This window comes from Rhamphochromis sp. 'chilingali' (assembly GCF_963969265.1).
Source record: "Rhamphochromis sp. 'chilingali' genome assembly, chromosome: 2".
NCBI lineage: Eukaryota > Metazoa > Chordata > Actinopteri > Cichliformes > Cichlidae > Rhamphochromis > Rhamphochromis sp. 'chilingali'.
The window spans coordinates 28,321,266-28,338,982 of record NC_137930.1 but is presented as its reverse complement, the minus strand read 5'-3'; the positions used below and the strand labels follow the sequence as shown (position 1 = coordinate 28,338,982).

The 17,717-nt window shown below is 40.3% G+C and overlaps 1 protein-coding gene across 1 annotated transcript in view; it reads left to right on the top strand.

Annotated features, from left to right (window-relative positions):
• Positions 1–17,599, top strand: part of sardh (sarcosine dehydrogenase) — a 48,485-nt gene extending 30,886 nt beyond the window's left edge. Inside the window, exons 18-22 of the mRNA XM_080875743.1 lie at positions 2,580–2,673; positions 13,545–13,707; positions 13,918–14,086; positions 14,903–15,038; positions 16,028–17,599. Coding sequence (XP_080731869.1) covers positions 2,580–2,673; positions 13,545–13,707; positions 13,918–14,086; positions 14,903–15,038; positions 16,028–16,156 — 691 coding nt within the window. The 3' untranslated portion in view covers positions 16,157–17,599. The remainder of the gene's footprint in view (positions 1–2,579; positions 2,674–13,544; positions 13,708–13,917; positions 14,087–14,902; positions 15,039–16,027) is intronic.
• The last annotated feature ends 118 nt before the right edge of the window (positions 17,600–17,717 follow it).

The window sequence follows — 17,717 nt, the reverse complement described above, 5'->3', positions numbered from 1 at the left end:
AAAATCCTTGTAAACCTTGTGAAGTTCAGGACACCTGGGGTACCTTGCTCAGTATGCAGTCTACTACTGCATGATACCACCTCATCGTACATTTATTGGTTAGATTATTTTTTAGGGCTTCTCAAGTTCACTCTTCTGCACCTCAGAGCTGAAAATAATAAATCCCATGAAGGTTTGCATCAGCTTCCAAGTTGAACACTAGTGATGAGTTTCAAGGATTAAGTGTTAATTCTGCTGGCTTACATAAATAATTTTCAATAGACTCTGTCAATGATGCAGTTTGTCAGAGATTTTGAGAAAACGGGTGCAGTGATTTATTGAAACATGTGCAGACACAACGGAAATCCATTATATAAGGCAAAAACAGAGTTGCACTAATGGAAAGTTCTGCAGGCTTCTTGACGGACATTCAAAGCTCTTCTTTGGATGCTGGATGATTTTTGCTCGCTTCAAGATGATCACAAGCTGCTTCAATAATGTTGAGATTTCAGATTTCAGTTCATCACTCCATAAGACCTGTTGTGACATAGCAATTATTTCTTCAGCTTCAACCATCAACATCAGCTTGATTTCTTAATCTACGGATTCAAATTTGTGCACGGTGCAAGTAAAAATCTTACTGCAGATATGGAGGGAGATCAATGTTTTCTTTATCCTTCCCACAGTTTCCCTTTGCTCAACACTCAAATAGTGAAGCTACACCACCTTTACCTATTCCTTATCTTATTCTCTGCACTCCATATCTATCTTTTTCTTCCCCTCTCACCTCCTCTCCTCCCCAGCTCACCGCCCTCTGTCTTTGTTCTTCCCTCTCACCAGCAGCAGGGTTAGTCCACTCCGTTCCCTGTGTGGGTTTTGTCGATTTTTTTTTTCTTGAGGCTTTGCTTCTTTCTCCTGTTCTCCTAAGTTTCTTTTCTCTGTCTCTGTGGATTGTATCCACTTCTTTCTCACACACACCCCCTGTGCTCAGTGTCATCTTCACTTTTTATTCCCTAGGTTTTTCTATCCCTCTTGCTTTTATTGCTTACGTCAAACTGGAAACCACTGCGTCACTGCTAGATAGTCCAGTATGTGCTCTGTGTGTATGTGCTCTCTATGTGTGTGGTGTGTGTGTGTGTGATTTTTATATGCTCATACACACAAGACAATATCTATGATGATTACGGAGTTCATTGACTTTTCTTTAGCATCCAAAGCACATTTATTTCATGAGTGTGCATATTTTCACCCGTGAATGATTCCGTGTGTGTGTGTGTGTGTGTGTGTGTGTGTGTGTGTGTGTGTGTGTGTGTGTGTGTGTGTGTGTGTGTGTGTGTGTGTGTGTGTGTGTGTGTGTGTGTGTAATTTAGAAAAGACTGGCATCTGTGTTGCCTCTCTGCGCACATTACTGTAATCATTTTTAGCTCCTCTGTATTGTTTTTGCCACGTTTGAGAAATTCAGCATTTTGGGGGTTTTGTTTTCTTACGAAGCAAATTGATCCCTTTAGAGCATGAGGAGAGGAGCGATTGCAGCATTTATGGAAATGTGTTTGCCCGTGTTTTCCCTCCCTGAGTCGTCTCATTCAAATTCACTCAATAGGGGAGTCTTTAAACTTGCAGCCTTTCTCTCATGCAGCTTTGGCAGTGTGTTCCAGTGGGCAAAAGTAGTGCTTAACCACTCGCTTTTGCAATTATGCACCTTGTGCGCTGTATAATGGATGAAATTATGTGACGTCCTTTAATCGAGCCTTGTTTGTGTGGATGCGGATTCTCAGACGCACAGCTGAGAGCCACAGTGATGCGGCAAGTAGGAGAAACAAATTGGTAGTTGCGAGTGCCCCTTTTGCCAAATACGCAAACACACATACAAAACAGAGCAATTCACTGATTATATATAGCTAATTAGCCTTTGCTGTTGGGCTCTTAAGTTCAGTGAGAAAGGGATGGGAGGAACTGGAAAATGGCACAAAAAAAATTATTATTAGCCCCACACATGCATTGAGACCTCCACACATACATATGTTAGAAACCCTACATATTCCAGCTATATTTCTGCAGGGAATTTTAAGAGCATTCGTTTTTTGTTTTTTTTTCCGCATTTATTTCTTTTGAATTAGAGGACACCCCTCCAGTTGCATTTCTAACCCTTCCCCTGATATCTTCATCCCTGGCTTCTTGCCACAATATTACAAAAAATATCTCTTTGACGAGGCCTCACACATTGTATTCTCTACCTGCCCACTCACAAACATACAAATGTACAAGCAGCACAGTGAGCTAAACTTAGCCCCCCCCCCCCCCTTTTTTTTTTTTTTTGTTACTGTTGACTCATTTTTTTTTATGTAATATTGATTTTGTGTGTGTGTGTATGATTGTGGGAGAAGAGCTGGTACATTTTTGGATTGTTCCAGCATTATTTGTGCTGGTAAAACGTATACCAAAATATAAAAATAAATACATAAAAAATGTCAACAATAATTGTGTTTCTGCACTCTGGTTGCACAAATACAGAAAATGTGTTGAATGACTGCCAGAGTTTCTTCTTCTTATTATTGGTGTTTTTTTTTTTTTTGTTTTTTTTTCTTTTCCCTTTTTTGCAGCCGGGAGGTATTACAGGAGGTTTTAGACACAGACCTGAGCAACGAAGCTTTCCCCTTCTCCTCACACAAAGTTGTTATTGCAGCAGGACATCAGGTGACAGCACTCACACACCCGTTACATGCACACACACATGTACACGATGGATGCTCTACATTTCTCTGCTTCAAAATAACCCTGTCTGTCTTAGTTAAATGAAGAATGCAGTTAATTAAAAATGCCACTATGCAAATTGCATGCTGTTGAGTGAAACGGTATTTTCTTTTCTTTTTTTATTTAAAAGGTTCAGTCATCAAAGATTGTACACTGTGTGTAGGAGGAACAGATGGTGTGTCTCAAGGCGTCCTTGTGACTTCCTTGCATGTCGAGTCTGTCCAAAATTTATGTATTTTTTTTCACATTCTACCTTTTCTTCCTCCGTCCCTGAGGTCTACTGACTCAAAACAAAGTTTATAAGGCCGTGGCTTAGAAGTAGGGCTGAACGATATATCGCATTTGCGATAATATCGCGACATGATCAAGTGCAATTTTCTAACCGCAAAGGCTGCGATTATACTGCGATTATATTATACAATTCATGGGCTGCATCCTCCTGAGGCCGCATTTGTAGACCGATTACGTCACAGCGACGCGCCGAAGGCTGTCCAAATTACTACCATATCCCAGAATTCATAGCGCGGCCCAGCCAAACTCCAGTTTCCAGCAATGGCGGCCGCTACTAAGTTTTAAAATTACTCATACTAATCTTTCTGGGTCACAAAATAAACTTTTAACATATTTTCAGGCGAGAAAGTAGTTGTGTAAACATCAAATATCTGCTCGGTTTATCAAGATATCCCATATTTGCAAAAGTGCTTCGACGTTTTCAGAGGCGTCTGCTACCCACCAGCTCGACAGCTAGCCGGGAGCTCGAGGGTTACTGATGCGGCCGAGAACGGCACAAGTCCCGGCACATCATTTTCAGATCACCGCGGAGTTTCGCTGCTCGGGTTAAACGTAATATATAAGTCACTTAGACAACCTAAAAATGTTATTGTTGGGCTTTTTTCAGTGTTTTGTTTGTTCGTGAGTAAATCGGTTTGGCTGAGATTAAAGTTATTAGATTAGATAAAATAAAACTTTATTAATCCCCCGGGTGGGTTCCTCCTTGGTTTTCACACAGCTGACTAAACGTCAAACAGAAAACTTATTAAACAGAAGTATGAGACAGTCGAGAATTTACACCAGTGTCTGGTTATATTTTAGATAGCAAGAAGCAGACGGCCGAGTTTATTAAACTCCACCGAGACAGCGGTGACGCTAATCAGAACTAGCCTTCTGATTAGCTAATCAGAAGGCTAGACCGTCCAATTTCACGCCTTTAAACTTTAAAGGCGTGTTTGTGTGTGTGTTTATACAATTGCTATTATGTTTGCACTTTATGTGTAATGTTACTGACTGCAGAGATCAGTAAGATGTGTGTATTTTTTATTTATTAGTTTTATTTATTTCATATTATTTTTTAATTGAATGACTGTCTAGTAGTTCACAGATGTCGAAAAACTGAGTGTGGTAAAGCCACTGATTTTTTTATGTATATTTCTGCAATCTGCACATTGTACTGACTTTCATTTTAATGTTTACACCAGGGTTCCTTGCCAGCACTTTATGCTCAGATGTTTGTAAGCTAAAAATAAACTATTGTGTATGTTCAAATATACTGTTGTGATTGAAGAAGTTAAATAAAAATGTCAGTCATCAATTCATGCATCACCTCATGTCATCATAACAGAGGTCTGTCTTCCAGGAAAGAACAGTTTAAAATTAATGTAATATAGTATTGGCCATACTATATGATGTATTGCTTGTCTTTGTTTAATAATACAGAAGACAAATACCTTAAAAAATAATCGCATATCGCATCGCAATCGCAATATTGGGGCAAAAAATCGCAATTAGATTATTTTCCATAATCGTTCAGCCCTACTTAGAAGGACATGGGAAACTCTTTGTATTCATACCATGGTACAAATAAAAGACCAATCGCGATTTTTAAAACATTTGGTTGGTATCTTAAGGGAGGGATGGAGGTGCAGTTGCTATAAAGGAAAGGGAAAAGGAGCAAAAATGATGCTCATGTACTCATTTTTAGCTGTCTTTTTATAAATTTTTCAAGAGGTGATGCAGTTAAGTGTGATCAGCCTCTGCCTTTGACCTCCACAGACTTCCTGCCCTCAAAAAAAAGAAAAAAGAAAAAGAGCATGTTGTACCAACACATGCAGCGACACATATGTCCACACACATACTCGCTCTCTTAGTTGGTCTTGCATGAATTATGCAGCGCTCTGGTGGTTGCAGTCAGCATCTTCTCACAGCTCTGCAGGAGTGTTTGTGTTGCTTGTGTGCAAGTGTGCCACTTGTGCTGTCTTCCAGCTGGTTTCTGGCCTTGTCTGGGTGACATTTTAATGGCTGCACTGCTGTGAGACCAGAACCCTCTGCTCCCCTCATAGCTCATTAGACTCTCTCGCTCTCTCTCTTTCTCTGTCTCTCGCTCTCTCCTAATAGCAAATGTGCAGCGGGATGGAGGGAGATACAAATTTATGTGTAGATGCAGTCTTGTACATATGTCAGCCTTTTAGCTATCTGTCTTTGATTTTTTCCAGGTAAATGTATAATTGCTGGTCACTCATGTGCTTCAGGGTGTATTTTGAATATATGCAGGCATACATGTACCTTCCCCAGAGCTTCATGCGTACATATGGGACTCAGGGTGATCCCTACATGGCCAGATGGCCTGGCTGTCACTACACCTACTGGGGAAACTGTTGTTTTCTCTCCACGTTTTTTTTATTTTATTTGCTCTCTCTCATATTTTTTTTAAATTTTTTTTTTTAGATGTGATCTTTCCATCTCCTTTTCTCTCACCTGAATTTGATGTGATTTCATTTTAAAGAGCAATATGGGATTTGTCACCTGTGTGTTCTCATATTGTTTCATTGTAACATTGTACACTCACTCGCCACCTTGTTAGTTACATCTGTTCAACTGGTCATTGCTGAAAATATCTAATCAGTCAGTCATGTGGTAGCAAATCGACACATTTAGGTATGCTGTTGACCTGCAAAACAAGCGCGTCCATGCTCACAGGTGTACACACGGGTGATCACACCCACAAACTACACCCTTTTTGGCTCCTACCTCAAAGCACACTGTGTTCTGTTGATCTTATGTGCTGCACAATAATGTTTAATATTTAGTATTTACTGTCATATTCCCATATATCATTGTGATGCTGTTTATTCTATTACTCTTGTTCTCTTCTGCTTGTTTTCTTTTTTCTTTCTCAGCAGGTGATTGATATATGCTTTTTTTTTCTTTTTTTCTTCTTTTTTTCTTTTTCTGCTCATTCTGTTGGTTTTTGGTTTTTGCCCTTCTCCCCCGTCCCTCTTCTCAGCTGTTTCTCTTTCCCTCTTTCTTTCTCCCCTTCTTTCCCCCAGTCAAGTCTGTCCCATGTTCAGTAAGTGAAAATAAAATAAACAATAAAAGGTGAATCAAATGGACCATTATGGCAAGGCTGGGATGGTCAATTTGGTAAAGTAAATCCGTTGGGCATCTTTCTTTGCCTTTAGACAACAATTCTGATGGCAAAAGAGCCAAACGGGACAGGCAAAAAAAAGCAAAAAAAAAAGCATCGGAATGAGGAAGACAGATGATTTATGTGACTTTGAGAACTGAAGATCTACTGTACTGGGATTTTCCCCAGAGAACCATCTCTAGGGATTGATCTTAAAAAGAGAAAATAACCAGTATGTCTGAGCAAAAATGGCTTGTTGATGCTTTGCTCGAGGCCAGGAGAATGGTCATACTGCTCTGGGCAGATGGGAAGGCAACCACTTGTTACATTCGAGGTAGGCCGAAGATCATCTCAGAGTGCCGAACATTGAGGTAGATGGATCTGCAGCAGCAGAGGACCATTGTACAGGTGGCACTCGTGTCAGCAGAGAACAAGAAACTGAGCCTACAATTTGCGTTAGCGCTCCAAAATTAGACAATAGAAGTTTGGAAAATCATTATCTGGTCTCAGTCTGAATGTCTGCTGTGAAATTTAGATGGGGCCAGAATTTAGAGTAAACAAAATGAAAACATAGATCCATCCTGCCTTGTATCAACAGCTTGAGGCTGGTGGTGTTATAATAGGGGTGGGGGCATTTTTTTTGTTGACACATTTAGGCTTCTTAGCACCAACTGAGCTTTGTTTAAACACAACAGCCTACCTGAGTATTGTTGCTGACCATGGCAATATGGAGACATATTGCCACTGAACAATATGTTCCCATATTGAACAAGCTTCTGGTTGTTCAGTGGAACAACCAGAAGCTTTCCTACACAACCAGGCTCCACCATCAGCCCACAGCCAGGCTCCACCATCAGCTAGCAGGTCCAGCCAGCAGGCCACAACCAGGCTCTACCACAGGTCTATCAGGTCTATCTGTCAGTCAGCATGTTATCCTCAGTAGTCTTTTTTTCCTTTGTTTTTATTGACAGCTTTTTGTCTACATGATGTCTGTGGAGCAAGAAAAACCATACTTCTTACTCCTCTCAAAGGGAACAAGGTGGGATTTTACATCTTTTAAGCTTCTCAAACGTGATCATCAGCAGAGATCTCATTTTAACTGATTTATTCCATATCACTGGTTTATTTCCCAATTCTCTCACCCCCCAAAGAGATTGGGCACTAAGAGAAATCAGTCTGTAATCCTACAAAAAAAAATCTGTGAAAAGAAAATGTTTTATTGTTCTTCTGCTTCTTTTATCTGGAAATGTGCAACCTAATCCCGGTCCAGATTGCAAATGCTTAAGTACTCCTTGTGATTTTAAAACTCGAACAGGTCTTGGTATCACTCATTTACATGTCAGAAGTCTTCTTCCCAAACTTGATTTTGTGAAAGTTTGGATGAAAGAGTTAGATACCAATATTCTTATAGTATCAGAAACCTGGCTTACAAAATCGATTACTGACAAAGACATTGCAATAACAGGCTATAATCTTTTCCGTTGCGACCACCTCAGAAAGGGTGGCTGTCAAGAGATTTATTTTAAAAGACACTTCTTCAGCTGAGAGTCTAAGAGTGAAGACACACACACGCTGCAGATTTTACTTGCAAGGGCGGTCACAGAGCGCTCACACGAGAGTGGGGGGCCCTGTGATCAGCGCTCTGTTCTTGCACTTGTCTTTATTTATTTTAGTTTATGTGTGTGTGTGTGTGTGTGTGTGTGTGTGTGTGGTCAGTCAGAACTGGGGAAGATTCAGATAGAAATATCAGAACACGTTTTATAAAGAACAATCAGTTCTGCATGAAGAAAGGTCATCATGCAGTATTCTATCACACGTAAACTTATATCATTAAAAGCTTATACTGACTACTAAATACAGTTTTCCATTGAGAGTGGCGGTGTTGCAATTTATGTAAAAAGCAAATTCCATGTTACTGTCTCTCCCTTTGCTGAAAGGAGGTGATCCTTCAGATGTTACTACAGGCCCATATCTAAATTGTGTGTTCTAGCAAAAGTTCTAGAAAAGTTCATTAGTGAACAACTGAAAGACTTTTTGGACAAAAATTCCTTTCTTTCCCAACATCAGTCAGGATTGAGAAAACAACACAGCACAATAACTGCTGCTATTAAAGTGGTTAATGACATCGTTAATTTAATGGACTGCAAAAAATACTGTGCTGCTCTTTTTCTTGACTTGTCAAAGGCTTTTGATACAGTTGACCATGCTATTTTATTAAATAGACTAAACAATATTGGTCTATCTGTAAATGCTGTAAGTTGGTTTTCAAATTACTTGTCAGCAAGAAAACTGTGTGTCCGTGCTGCTGGGTCTTCTTCCTCTTTTCTCCCAGTATCCAAAGGAGTTCCACAGGGCTCCATATTAGGGCCATTGCTATTTTCTCTTTACATAAACAACCTTTGTGATAATTTGTCAAATGCAGCATTTCATCTTTATGCAGATGATACAATTATTTATTGTTCATCCCCTTCAGTAGCACAAACCCTGCATTTTCTGCAGTCTGCCTTTGATATAGTTCAGTCCCATTTAACTCAACTTAAGTTGGTGTTAAATCCAGATAAATCCAAGTTCATGTTATTCTCAAATGGCAAGGAGTTGTTAGCTACGTCTCCTAAGATTAAAACAATTCAAGGAACTGAAATTGAAATGGTCACACCTTACAAATATCTAGGGATCATTATAGATCAGAATTTGTCATTTAAAACTCACATCCAAAGGCTTGTGTCGAAGTTAAAACTAAAACTAGGTTACTTTTTTAGAAATCAATCCTGTTTCTCCCTCCAAGTGAGAAAACACTTGATTCATAGAACTTTTTTACCTTTATTGGATTATGGTGACCTGCTTTTTATGAATGCACCTGCCCACTACCTAAAGAGGTTGGATACTGTGTACCATTGTGCTTTACATTTTATTACTGGCTATGGAAATCGTGTACATCATTGTTCTTTGTATGCTGCTGCTAAATGTCTATCTTTGCATATTCGCAGACTCTCCCATTGGTTGATCTTTATCTATCTCTCGTTGGGCTGGTTCCATCTTATTTATGTGTTTATATGTGTAAAAACCACAACCAGTACAGCCTTTGTTCCCATAATACCATACAATTGATTATCCCAAAAATCTGAACAGAATTGGGGGGAAAGGCTTTTAAATACGCTGCCCCTGCTTCCTGGAATAATCTGCAGAAGGAACTGAAATTATCAGAATTGGTTACCTTAAAGGAACGAGAGAATAACTCTTTTACTCAATGTGATTGTTTTTAATGTACTCTTAATTTGATCTGTTATTGTATATTTTACACATGTTGGTGGGATATTGTATTTGTTTTAAATGTTATATATTTATGTGGTATGTGTATTTTAACTTTTGTTGCCATGATGCCAGGTCTCTCTTGAAAATGAGATTTTTAATCTCAATGAGATTTTTTACCTGGATAAATAAAGGACTAATAAAAAATAAATAAATCCCATTATGACCACTGTGCACCCAATACACTACCAACATTCAAACAATATGTGGACTGTCCCACCAGGGGAGAGAAAACTTTAGACTTACTGTATGCTAACGTCAAGGATGCATACAGCTCCTCCTCCCTCCCCCCACTTGGTAGGTCAGATCATAACCTGATTCACCTCACCCCCCGCTATGTGCCAATTGTGAGGAGGGAACCTGTGACCACCAGGACTGTTAGGAGGTGGTCAGAGGAGGCAATAGCGGAACTACAGGGCTGTTTCGAGGTGACCGACTGGGAAACACTCTGTGAGCCTCACGCCGAGGACATCAATGGGCTTACTGAGTGTATCACAGACTACATAACTTTCTGCACCGACTCCATTGTTCCAGCTCAGACTGTTCATTGTTACCCAAATAACAAGCCGTGGGTGACTAAGGACATCAAAGCCCTCCTCAACAACAAGAAGAGGGCTTTCAGAGGGGGCAACAAAGAGGAGGTGAGGAAGGTCCAGGTGTTACTAAAGGACAAGATCAGAGAGGCTTAGGACAATTACAGGAGGAAGCTGGAGTGGAAACTCCAGCAGAACAGCATGAGAGAGGTGTGGAGGGGCATGAAGACCATCACTGGATTCAGGCCAACCAACAGCAGGGGAGCTGAGGGAGGTGAGAATAGAGCCGACGAGTTGAATCTGTTTTTCAATAGATTCGACACCACAGTGTCTGCTCCCACCCCCACAACCTCACCTGCAGTCAGCCTGGAATCCAGAGCCACACCACTGTGCCAGCCTCTCTCTTCACATGTTGCCTCCTGTGAGATTCCTGACACCCCTCCCCCACCCATCACCTTCACTCAATACCAGGTTGAGATGCAAATGAGGAGACTTCACTCAGGCAAGTCTGCTGGACCAGACGGAGTGAGTCCCCTTGTCCTCAAGGCCTGTGCCCCCCAGCTGTGTGGAGTCTTTCATAAACTGTTTATGCTGAGTCTGAGTCTGCAGAGGGTCCCGGTGATGTGGAAGACATCATGCCTCGTCCCTGTACCAAAGACGCCTCGTCCCAGTGGCCCCCAGGATTACAGGCCCGTGGCACTGACCTCCCACATCATGAAGACCCTGGAAAGGCTCATCCTGGACCAGCTGCGACCCATAGTAAGACCACATCTGGATCCCCTTCAGTTCGCTTATCAGCCTCGTCTCGGAACAGAGGACGCCATCATCTACCTGCTCAATCGTGTCTACACCCATCTGGACCAGCCGGCGAGCACTGTGAGGGTCATGTTTTTTGACTTTTCCAGTGCTTTCAACACCATCAGGCCGACCCTCCTGGGTGATAAGTTAGCAGCGATGCAGGTGGATGCTTCTCTGGTGTCCTGGATTGTTGATTACCTGACAGGAAGACCACAATATGTACGTCTCCCACAGTGTGTGTCTGACAAGGTGATTAGCAACACAGGGGCACCACAGGGGACTGTCCTCTCCCCCTTCCTCTTCACCCTCTACACCACAGACTTCAGCCACTGCACAGAGACATGCCATCTTCAGAAGTTTTCTGATGACTCTGCGGTGGTTGGATGCATCAGCAGGAATGATGAGACAGAGTACCGGGCTGTGGTCGACTCCTTTGTCACATGGTGTGAGCAGAATCATCTGCAGCTCAACGTGGCAAAGACCAAGGAACTGATCGTGGACTTCAGGAAGACCAGGAAACACTTGACCCCTGTTTCAATCCAGGGGGTCAGTGTTGACATTGTGGAGGACTATAAATACCTTGGAGTACACATTGACAATAAACTGGACTGGGCTAAAAACACCACAGCACTTTACAGGAAGGGCCAGAGTCGTCTCTATTTTTTGAGGCGACTGAGGTCCTTCAACATCTGCCAGAAAATGCTGAGGATTTTCTATGAGTCTGTGGTGGCCAGTGCGATCCTCTATGCTGTTGCATGCTGGGGGAGCAGGCTGAGGGTCGCAGATGCCAACAGACTTAATAAACTGATCCGTAAGGCCAGCAATGTTGTGGGGATGGAGCTGGACTCCCTCAAGGTGGTGTCGGAGAGGCGGATGCTGTCCAAGATAAAGACAATGTTGGATAACACCTCCCACCCACTCCATGACATGTTGGTCAGTCACAGGAGCTCGTTCAGTGAGAGACTGAGATTACCGAAAAGCACCACTGAACGACACAGGAAATCATTCCTGCCTGTGGCCATCTCCCTGTACAACGCATCCACTTAACACACTGTTTGCTGCTACAGCTACACATGTTTCTTTTCCAAATATTTATTTATAAGTGACTTATGTATGTATGTATGTATGTATATATTGTACTATTCTTAGTTAGCGTATTGTCTGTCTTGTCTTAATGTTGGTTTAAAATGGAGCACTGTAACAAAAAATAATTTCCCCCAGGGATCAATAAAGTATTCTGATTCTGATTCTGATTCTTCTGAAGGCTACTTCCAGCATGTATCGCATCATGTCACAAAACTTAAATCATCTCAAACCAGGGTGTTGAACATGACAATGACTAATGACTATACTCATGGTCAGATCTCAATCCAACAAAGCACCTTTGGGTTGAATCAGGAGATTCACATCATGGATTTGTAGCCAAAAAATCTACAGCAGCTGTGTGATGCTGTCATGTCACTACGGACCAAAATCTCTGAGGAATGTTTTCAGTGCTTTGTTGAATCTGATACAAATTAAGGCAGCAGAGTCAGTCTTGTTATGATTAAGTGGCATATTCTGGATTTTTAAAGCTGTTACTGATAATGCAACTTGATTTCAGATCTTTACATGTATTGCTTGTTTTGTTTTGTTTTTCCTCCCTGGTGGTTAACGTTGTAATGAAGACACATTGCCATACTTAATTATAATATATAACATGTACATGTACTGGGACTTCTTGTTACATTACTGACACATTATATATATTATTGTAGTGAAAAGGGAACTGAAGGAAGAACTTTTTATTTTCATCTCATACAACTTAAAAAAAAAAGTTAAGATGGACTGTTTATCAAAGATAGACATTGCCTGGTAAATGTGACATCATCTCAGAAAACACTGCCGGGGTTAGCACAGATACCTGCTATATGTAAAATGATACATTTCATTTTTCAAATGCTGAGGTTGGCGTTAAAACAGCAGTGCTAATAATAATAATGCAGACTTTTAGCCTGCAGTTTTTCAGTGCTTCAAGCCCAAAGCTATCTACATGGTTTAATCTTATTTCACTCCCAGTTAAAAATGAAAATGGCTGTCACTGTTGTAGTAAACTGCATAAAATATTAGATTATTATAACCACTACATGGCCATTCTGCTGGCTGACATTTTTGCTTTATTAATTTCACACAGTTTTCTGTAAGGGTGTGAGGGCGCTTTAGCTTACATAATACCATAGAAGAAGAAACAGAAGGAGAAGATTTGTGTGCAGATTTTCACTTTGCAAAAATGAAATGACAGGATACACAGTCTGTACTCGCAGTCTTCATCAGTTGTCAGAAGGTAAACAGATTGCAGTTGCTTCTCCTGAGCCGTTCGCTGGAGTTTTTTCTCCTCTTCCCTTTTCTGCATTTTTTGCTGTGAAGATGATGAACGTTAACATGATCTTTATTGAAAAAGACAAACTATAAAGAATGACACACAGATTGCAAAATGCTTTCCATTTTCCTTTTGATTCATAGCAACGTCTTTCATGCCTTCAGTATGATTGTATTTTCCCTCCTGTCCTTTCTTGTGCACCTTGTATCTTCGTACATCTGTCCTGATTTTTCTCTTCTGTTTTCTGCTTTCTGTGAAGCTGCTTTTGGTATTAAAATGAATTCCATGTAAATTTGGGCCTCAAGGATGAAGTGTGTTTGTGCATGAATGAGCACAAAAAGAGTATGGCAGCTCGGTCCTCTTTGTGCATCTCTCCATCTTCTAAGCCTCTTCTCTGACCCCTCTCTCATCACAGGTGCGAGCTATGCGCCTGTCATTTGTCGGAGAGCTCGGCTGGGAGCTGCATATTCCCAAAGATTCCTGCCTTCCAGTCTACCGTGCTGTCATGGCTGCTGGTGCAAAGCACGGCATCATCAACTCAGGCTACAGAGCCATCGACTCGCTCAGCATAGAGAAAGGTAACTTGTATTTAAAGGTCATAAATCTATAACTATAATATCCAATCTAGCTCAGGTAGGATTTAACTAGTAAACAAAACAACTGAGTCTACATTTCTTTTAATAATCATCCAGCATGGAACTCAGCCAAAGTTTACTTTTAATAATATTGTACCAAATATGCAGGAAACATGGCTTTTACTCTAATCTTTTGTGTTTCTTGTTTTTAAGGGTACAGGCATTGGCACGCCGACCTGCGCCCTGATGACACACCACTGGAGGCGGGGCTAGCCTTCACCTGCAAGCTGAAGAGTTCAGTCCCTTTCCAGGGTCGTGATATGTTAGAGAAACAGAAGAAGGAGGGACTGAAGAGGCGCATCGTCTGCTTCACCACTGATGAGTCAGTAGAGCTTCTGTCGTGACATGATATTTTAATCATCAGAAAGAAATTAAGAAAATTAATTAAGGGGGGGGGGGGCATTTATAGATGTAATTTAAATATTTTCAGCAGCACAGCAACCATCCATGTTATTCCCAGGCAACAGGATCATTATATTTAAAGATGGTGCAGTGAATAAATGTAACATTGATTTGAAAAATAAAATAAAATCAAATATATGTTTTATTCCAGAGCGAAAGATGGGAACAGGTGAAGCAGTTTATAAATGTTATCTTTAGATATATTATGTTTAAGTAGTTCTGACTATTAATATTTAAGATTCATAACCTTATTTTATGAAGTAAATAATACACCAAAAAAAATACAAATCTTTTCATTTTCTGAGACCTGAGACTGTATTTATACACCAAACAACCACATTATTAAAACCACTGACAGGTGAGATGAATAACATTGATTATCTCGTTACAGTGGCAGTTGTCAAGGAAATGAGGTATTTTAGGTTGCAAGTGAACAGTCGGTTATTAAAGTTGATGTGCTGGAAGCGGGAAACTCTGACCGACTGACAGCAGTCAGTTGTGATGGCGGGGTCTGAGTTTCTCAGAAAGGTCTTGTGGGCTGTTACTGGTATGCACTGGTTAATATTTATCAAAAGCGGTCCAAAACAAACAAATCCAGTGAAACGGCAACAGGGTTGTATTGTTGAAAACTTGACACTGCCTCCAGTCTTTCATTGTCAAATGTCAAAATCTTTGCAACATTGTTTTGAGATAAAGCTGTTATCATTATCTGCATCTCTTACTCTGTGGCTTTTAGGAAAGTCCCGATGTTTGGTCTGGAGGCTATTTACCGCAATGGTGTTCCTGTTGGTCACCTCCGACGTGCCGACTATGGCTTTTATATCGACAAAACTATTGGTTATGGATACATCCGCAATCCAGATGGAGGAGTGGTAAGTGCCTTAAAAGCACCAACACACTGCAGTGCCCACACTTATTCTGACCACATTCTCTCCCGTTTTCCAGTGTTTGTGTTAAAATATGAAAATGGCAGAGATCTGCGCTGTTGTGAAAAAAATGTGTCGAGTTTACTAAATCCTTGAAAGTAAAGTGCAGAAAACTAAAATGATCACACGAGCCGTTGTCATAACTGAATATCAGATTAGTAGCTAAGGTTGCGTGCAGCAGTTGACTTCTGTGATTTTAATATCTGCTTAGATATGTGTCATATGTCCCTGCATGTATTTCTGCATTTAAATTCTTCTCAAGGTTTTTCTTTGATTAGTAATAAACAAGTAGTATGCACGCGTATGGTTAGCTTGAGGCTCCAGGACATGGAGCATGTGTCTGTCAGCGAATGAATTCGAGACACGGTGACAGATTAGTGGGAGAGTCAGGGAGTCAGTCAGTGAAAATTAGCACTTGGTGTTACGAGCGAGCTGACACTGAGTCATGAGGGAATTGATAGCTTCCTGTGCTTTAAAACTCCTGCAGTCACATTGTCCGTTCTGGAATAATCTGCCTGCTCGGAGCAGTATTTTATACAACCAACAAGTAATGGTGTTCCTCCTCTATGACTTGTCAGATTTTTGTGATACTTGCACACAAGCATTTACAACCAAACTGTGCTCAGGGTCAGGGTTTTATTTGTCATCTTACGGACTATATACAGAACCATCCATCACAAATCGCACAGTCACAAATGGCATTTGTATGCAATTTGTGAATTGTGATGGATCGTGAGCCTGATGAGCTGCTCCGTCATTCTGGTTTACAAAGTACGTGGATTCTTGCTCATCTCTTTTTGCTCCCTTGTCATTTTCATCTTTAATGTGTCCTTGTTTGACACATTTGAAATTCTCCTCCCCATACTTGCTTATCGTTCTGTCTTTTTTGTGTTTTATGACTTATCATTTTCTCTCACCGTCTCTTTCTTCATCAGGTTAGCGCTAACTTCATAAAGAGTGGTGAGTTTACCCTGGAGAGGATGGGAGTAGTATACAAGGCCAAAGCACACCTCAAATCTCCTTTTGACCCTGAGAATAAGCGTGTCAAGGGCATCTATGATTGAGATCAGACCACACATGTAAAAACTGACGAAAAACACACCAGCTACAGAACGGCACCAGAGGTGGAGGGATTTACAACCTTTTGTACGAGCAGCTGTTTTTGTCTTCTGTCAAATACAAGTTCATCTCAAATGTTGTTAATTTTGTTCTGATTTGATGGGACTCATGTGCATATGATCGATTTTATGCTCATTTGTAAAATGTTGCATGTTGAAAGCTGGTGAAAAATGTGCATCAGTAAAAATCAGATATGACTGGATTGTTAAGGGTGCTTCTGTTTCTTGTCTCCACGTTTTTATATCCACTCTGAGAGTAATAGCACACTGTTTGAATCGTCATGCAAGTACTAATACCATGAAAACGTTCAAGGGATACACTGATCGTATTATCTCTAAGAGTCGAGGGATTTGTGGTCCAGATTGCCTTCATCTTTCCAGGGTTTAACTTAAGAACTTTAATAACGGATGATGTATTTCAAACCGTTTTTCTTTTTTTTTTTTAATAATAACTAAAACATCTGTTGGTTGTTTATGTCAAAGGATCAACAGCCAGAAATAGTAAAGACAGTTAACTCTTAATCTGCAACTAACCCTGTTAGTAGAGTTTTCAGTGCAACTCTTTGGATAGAACTTAGAACTTGGTTGTGTGTGTGTGTGTGTGTGTGTGTGTGTGTGTGTGTGTGTGTGTGTGTGTGTGTGTGTGTGTGTGTGTGTGTGTGTGTTCTAAACAGTACAAACAGCTGATACAACAGATATTTGGATGTTTTTATCCAAAGTAAATATCAATAAATATACTTCTCAGTTTTTGGGAAGGTCCTTTGAAAAAGCTAATCAGGCTGAAGAGAAAGCTATCCTTTATTAGAAGTACTTTGATATTAATGGCGGTGTTAATTTGACCTTTTACTTGGTTATACTAATACTCTGTAATGGGGAGTAAAATTATTCTCATAACAATACAGACATTTACAGAGAATACAATAACTGTTTGTGCTGATAATGATGACAAAATCCAGAGGCTTTTTTTTTTTTTTTGTTCTCTAAATCTGAAGCAGTCATCCTGGGAGAGAAAGGAAGGCAAAAAAAGAAACACCCAAAGGCACGACGTACCAGGGAAACAAGACACTAATGAAGTAGAATAACAGAAGACAGCAGTTTTCAGAAAACACTTTTGGGAAAAGATCTCCTTTGTCTTCTGATCCGTCCCCTCATGGTCATGGCATTATGTGTTAATGTACCGCCTTTTGTTCTTTAACAGATAGAAGTTTGCTAAATAAGGCGAGCAGTTAATTTATGCATAGGTAAACCTCTCATTTTATCTTTGCTATAATTCCTAAATATTTAAATTTGAAACTAATAGTAACGCAAGACATGACTTTATAGATGTCATGCTGGGAAAAATTAAGTTGTTGATGAATACCTTGACTTATATTGATTTTTTTTTTTTTTTTTTAAAAAGACTAAATGCTCTTAATGTACAGAGAATCTTATCTTTAATGTAGGTGCTGTTTTTTTAGTTATAATTATTCTTAGTGTTTACACAAGCATCTAAATCTGGTTTGACACT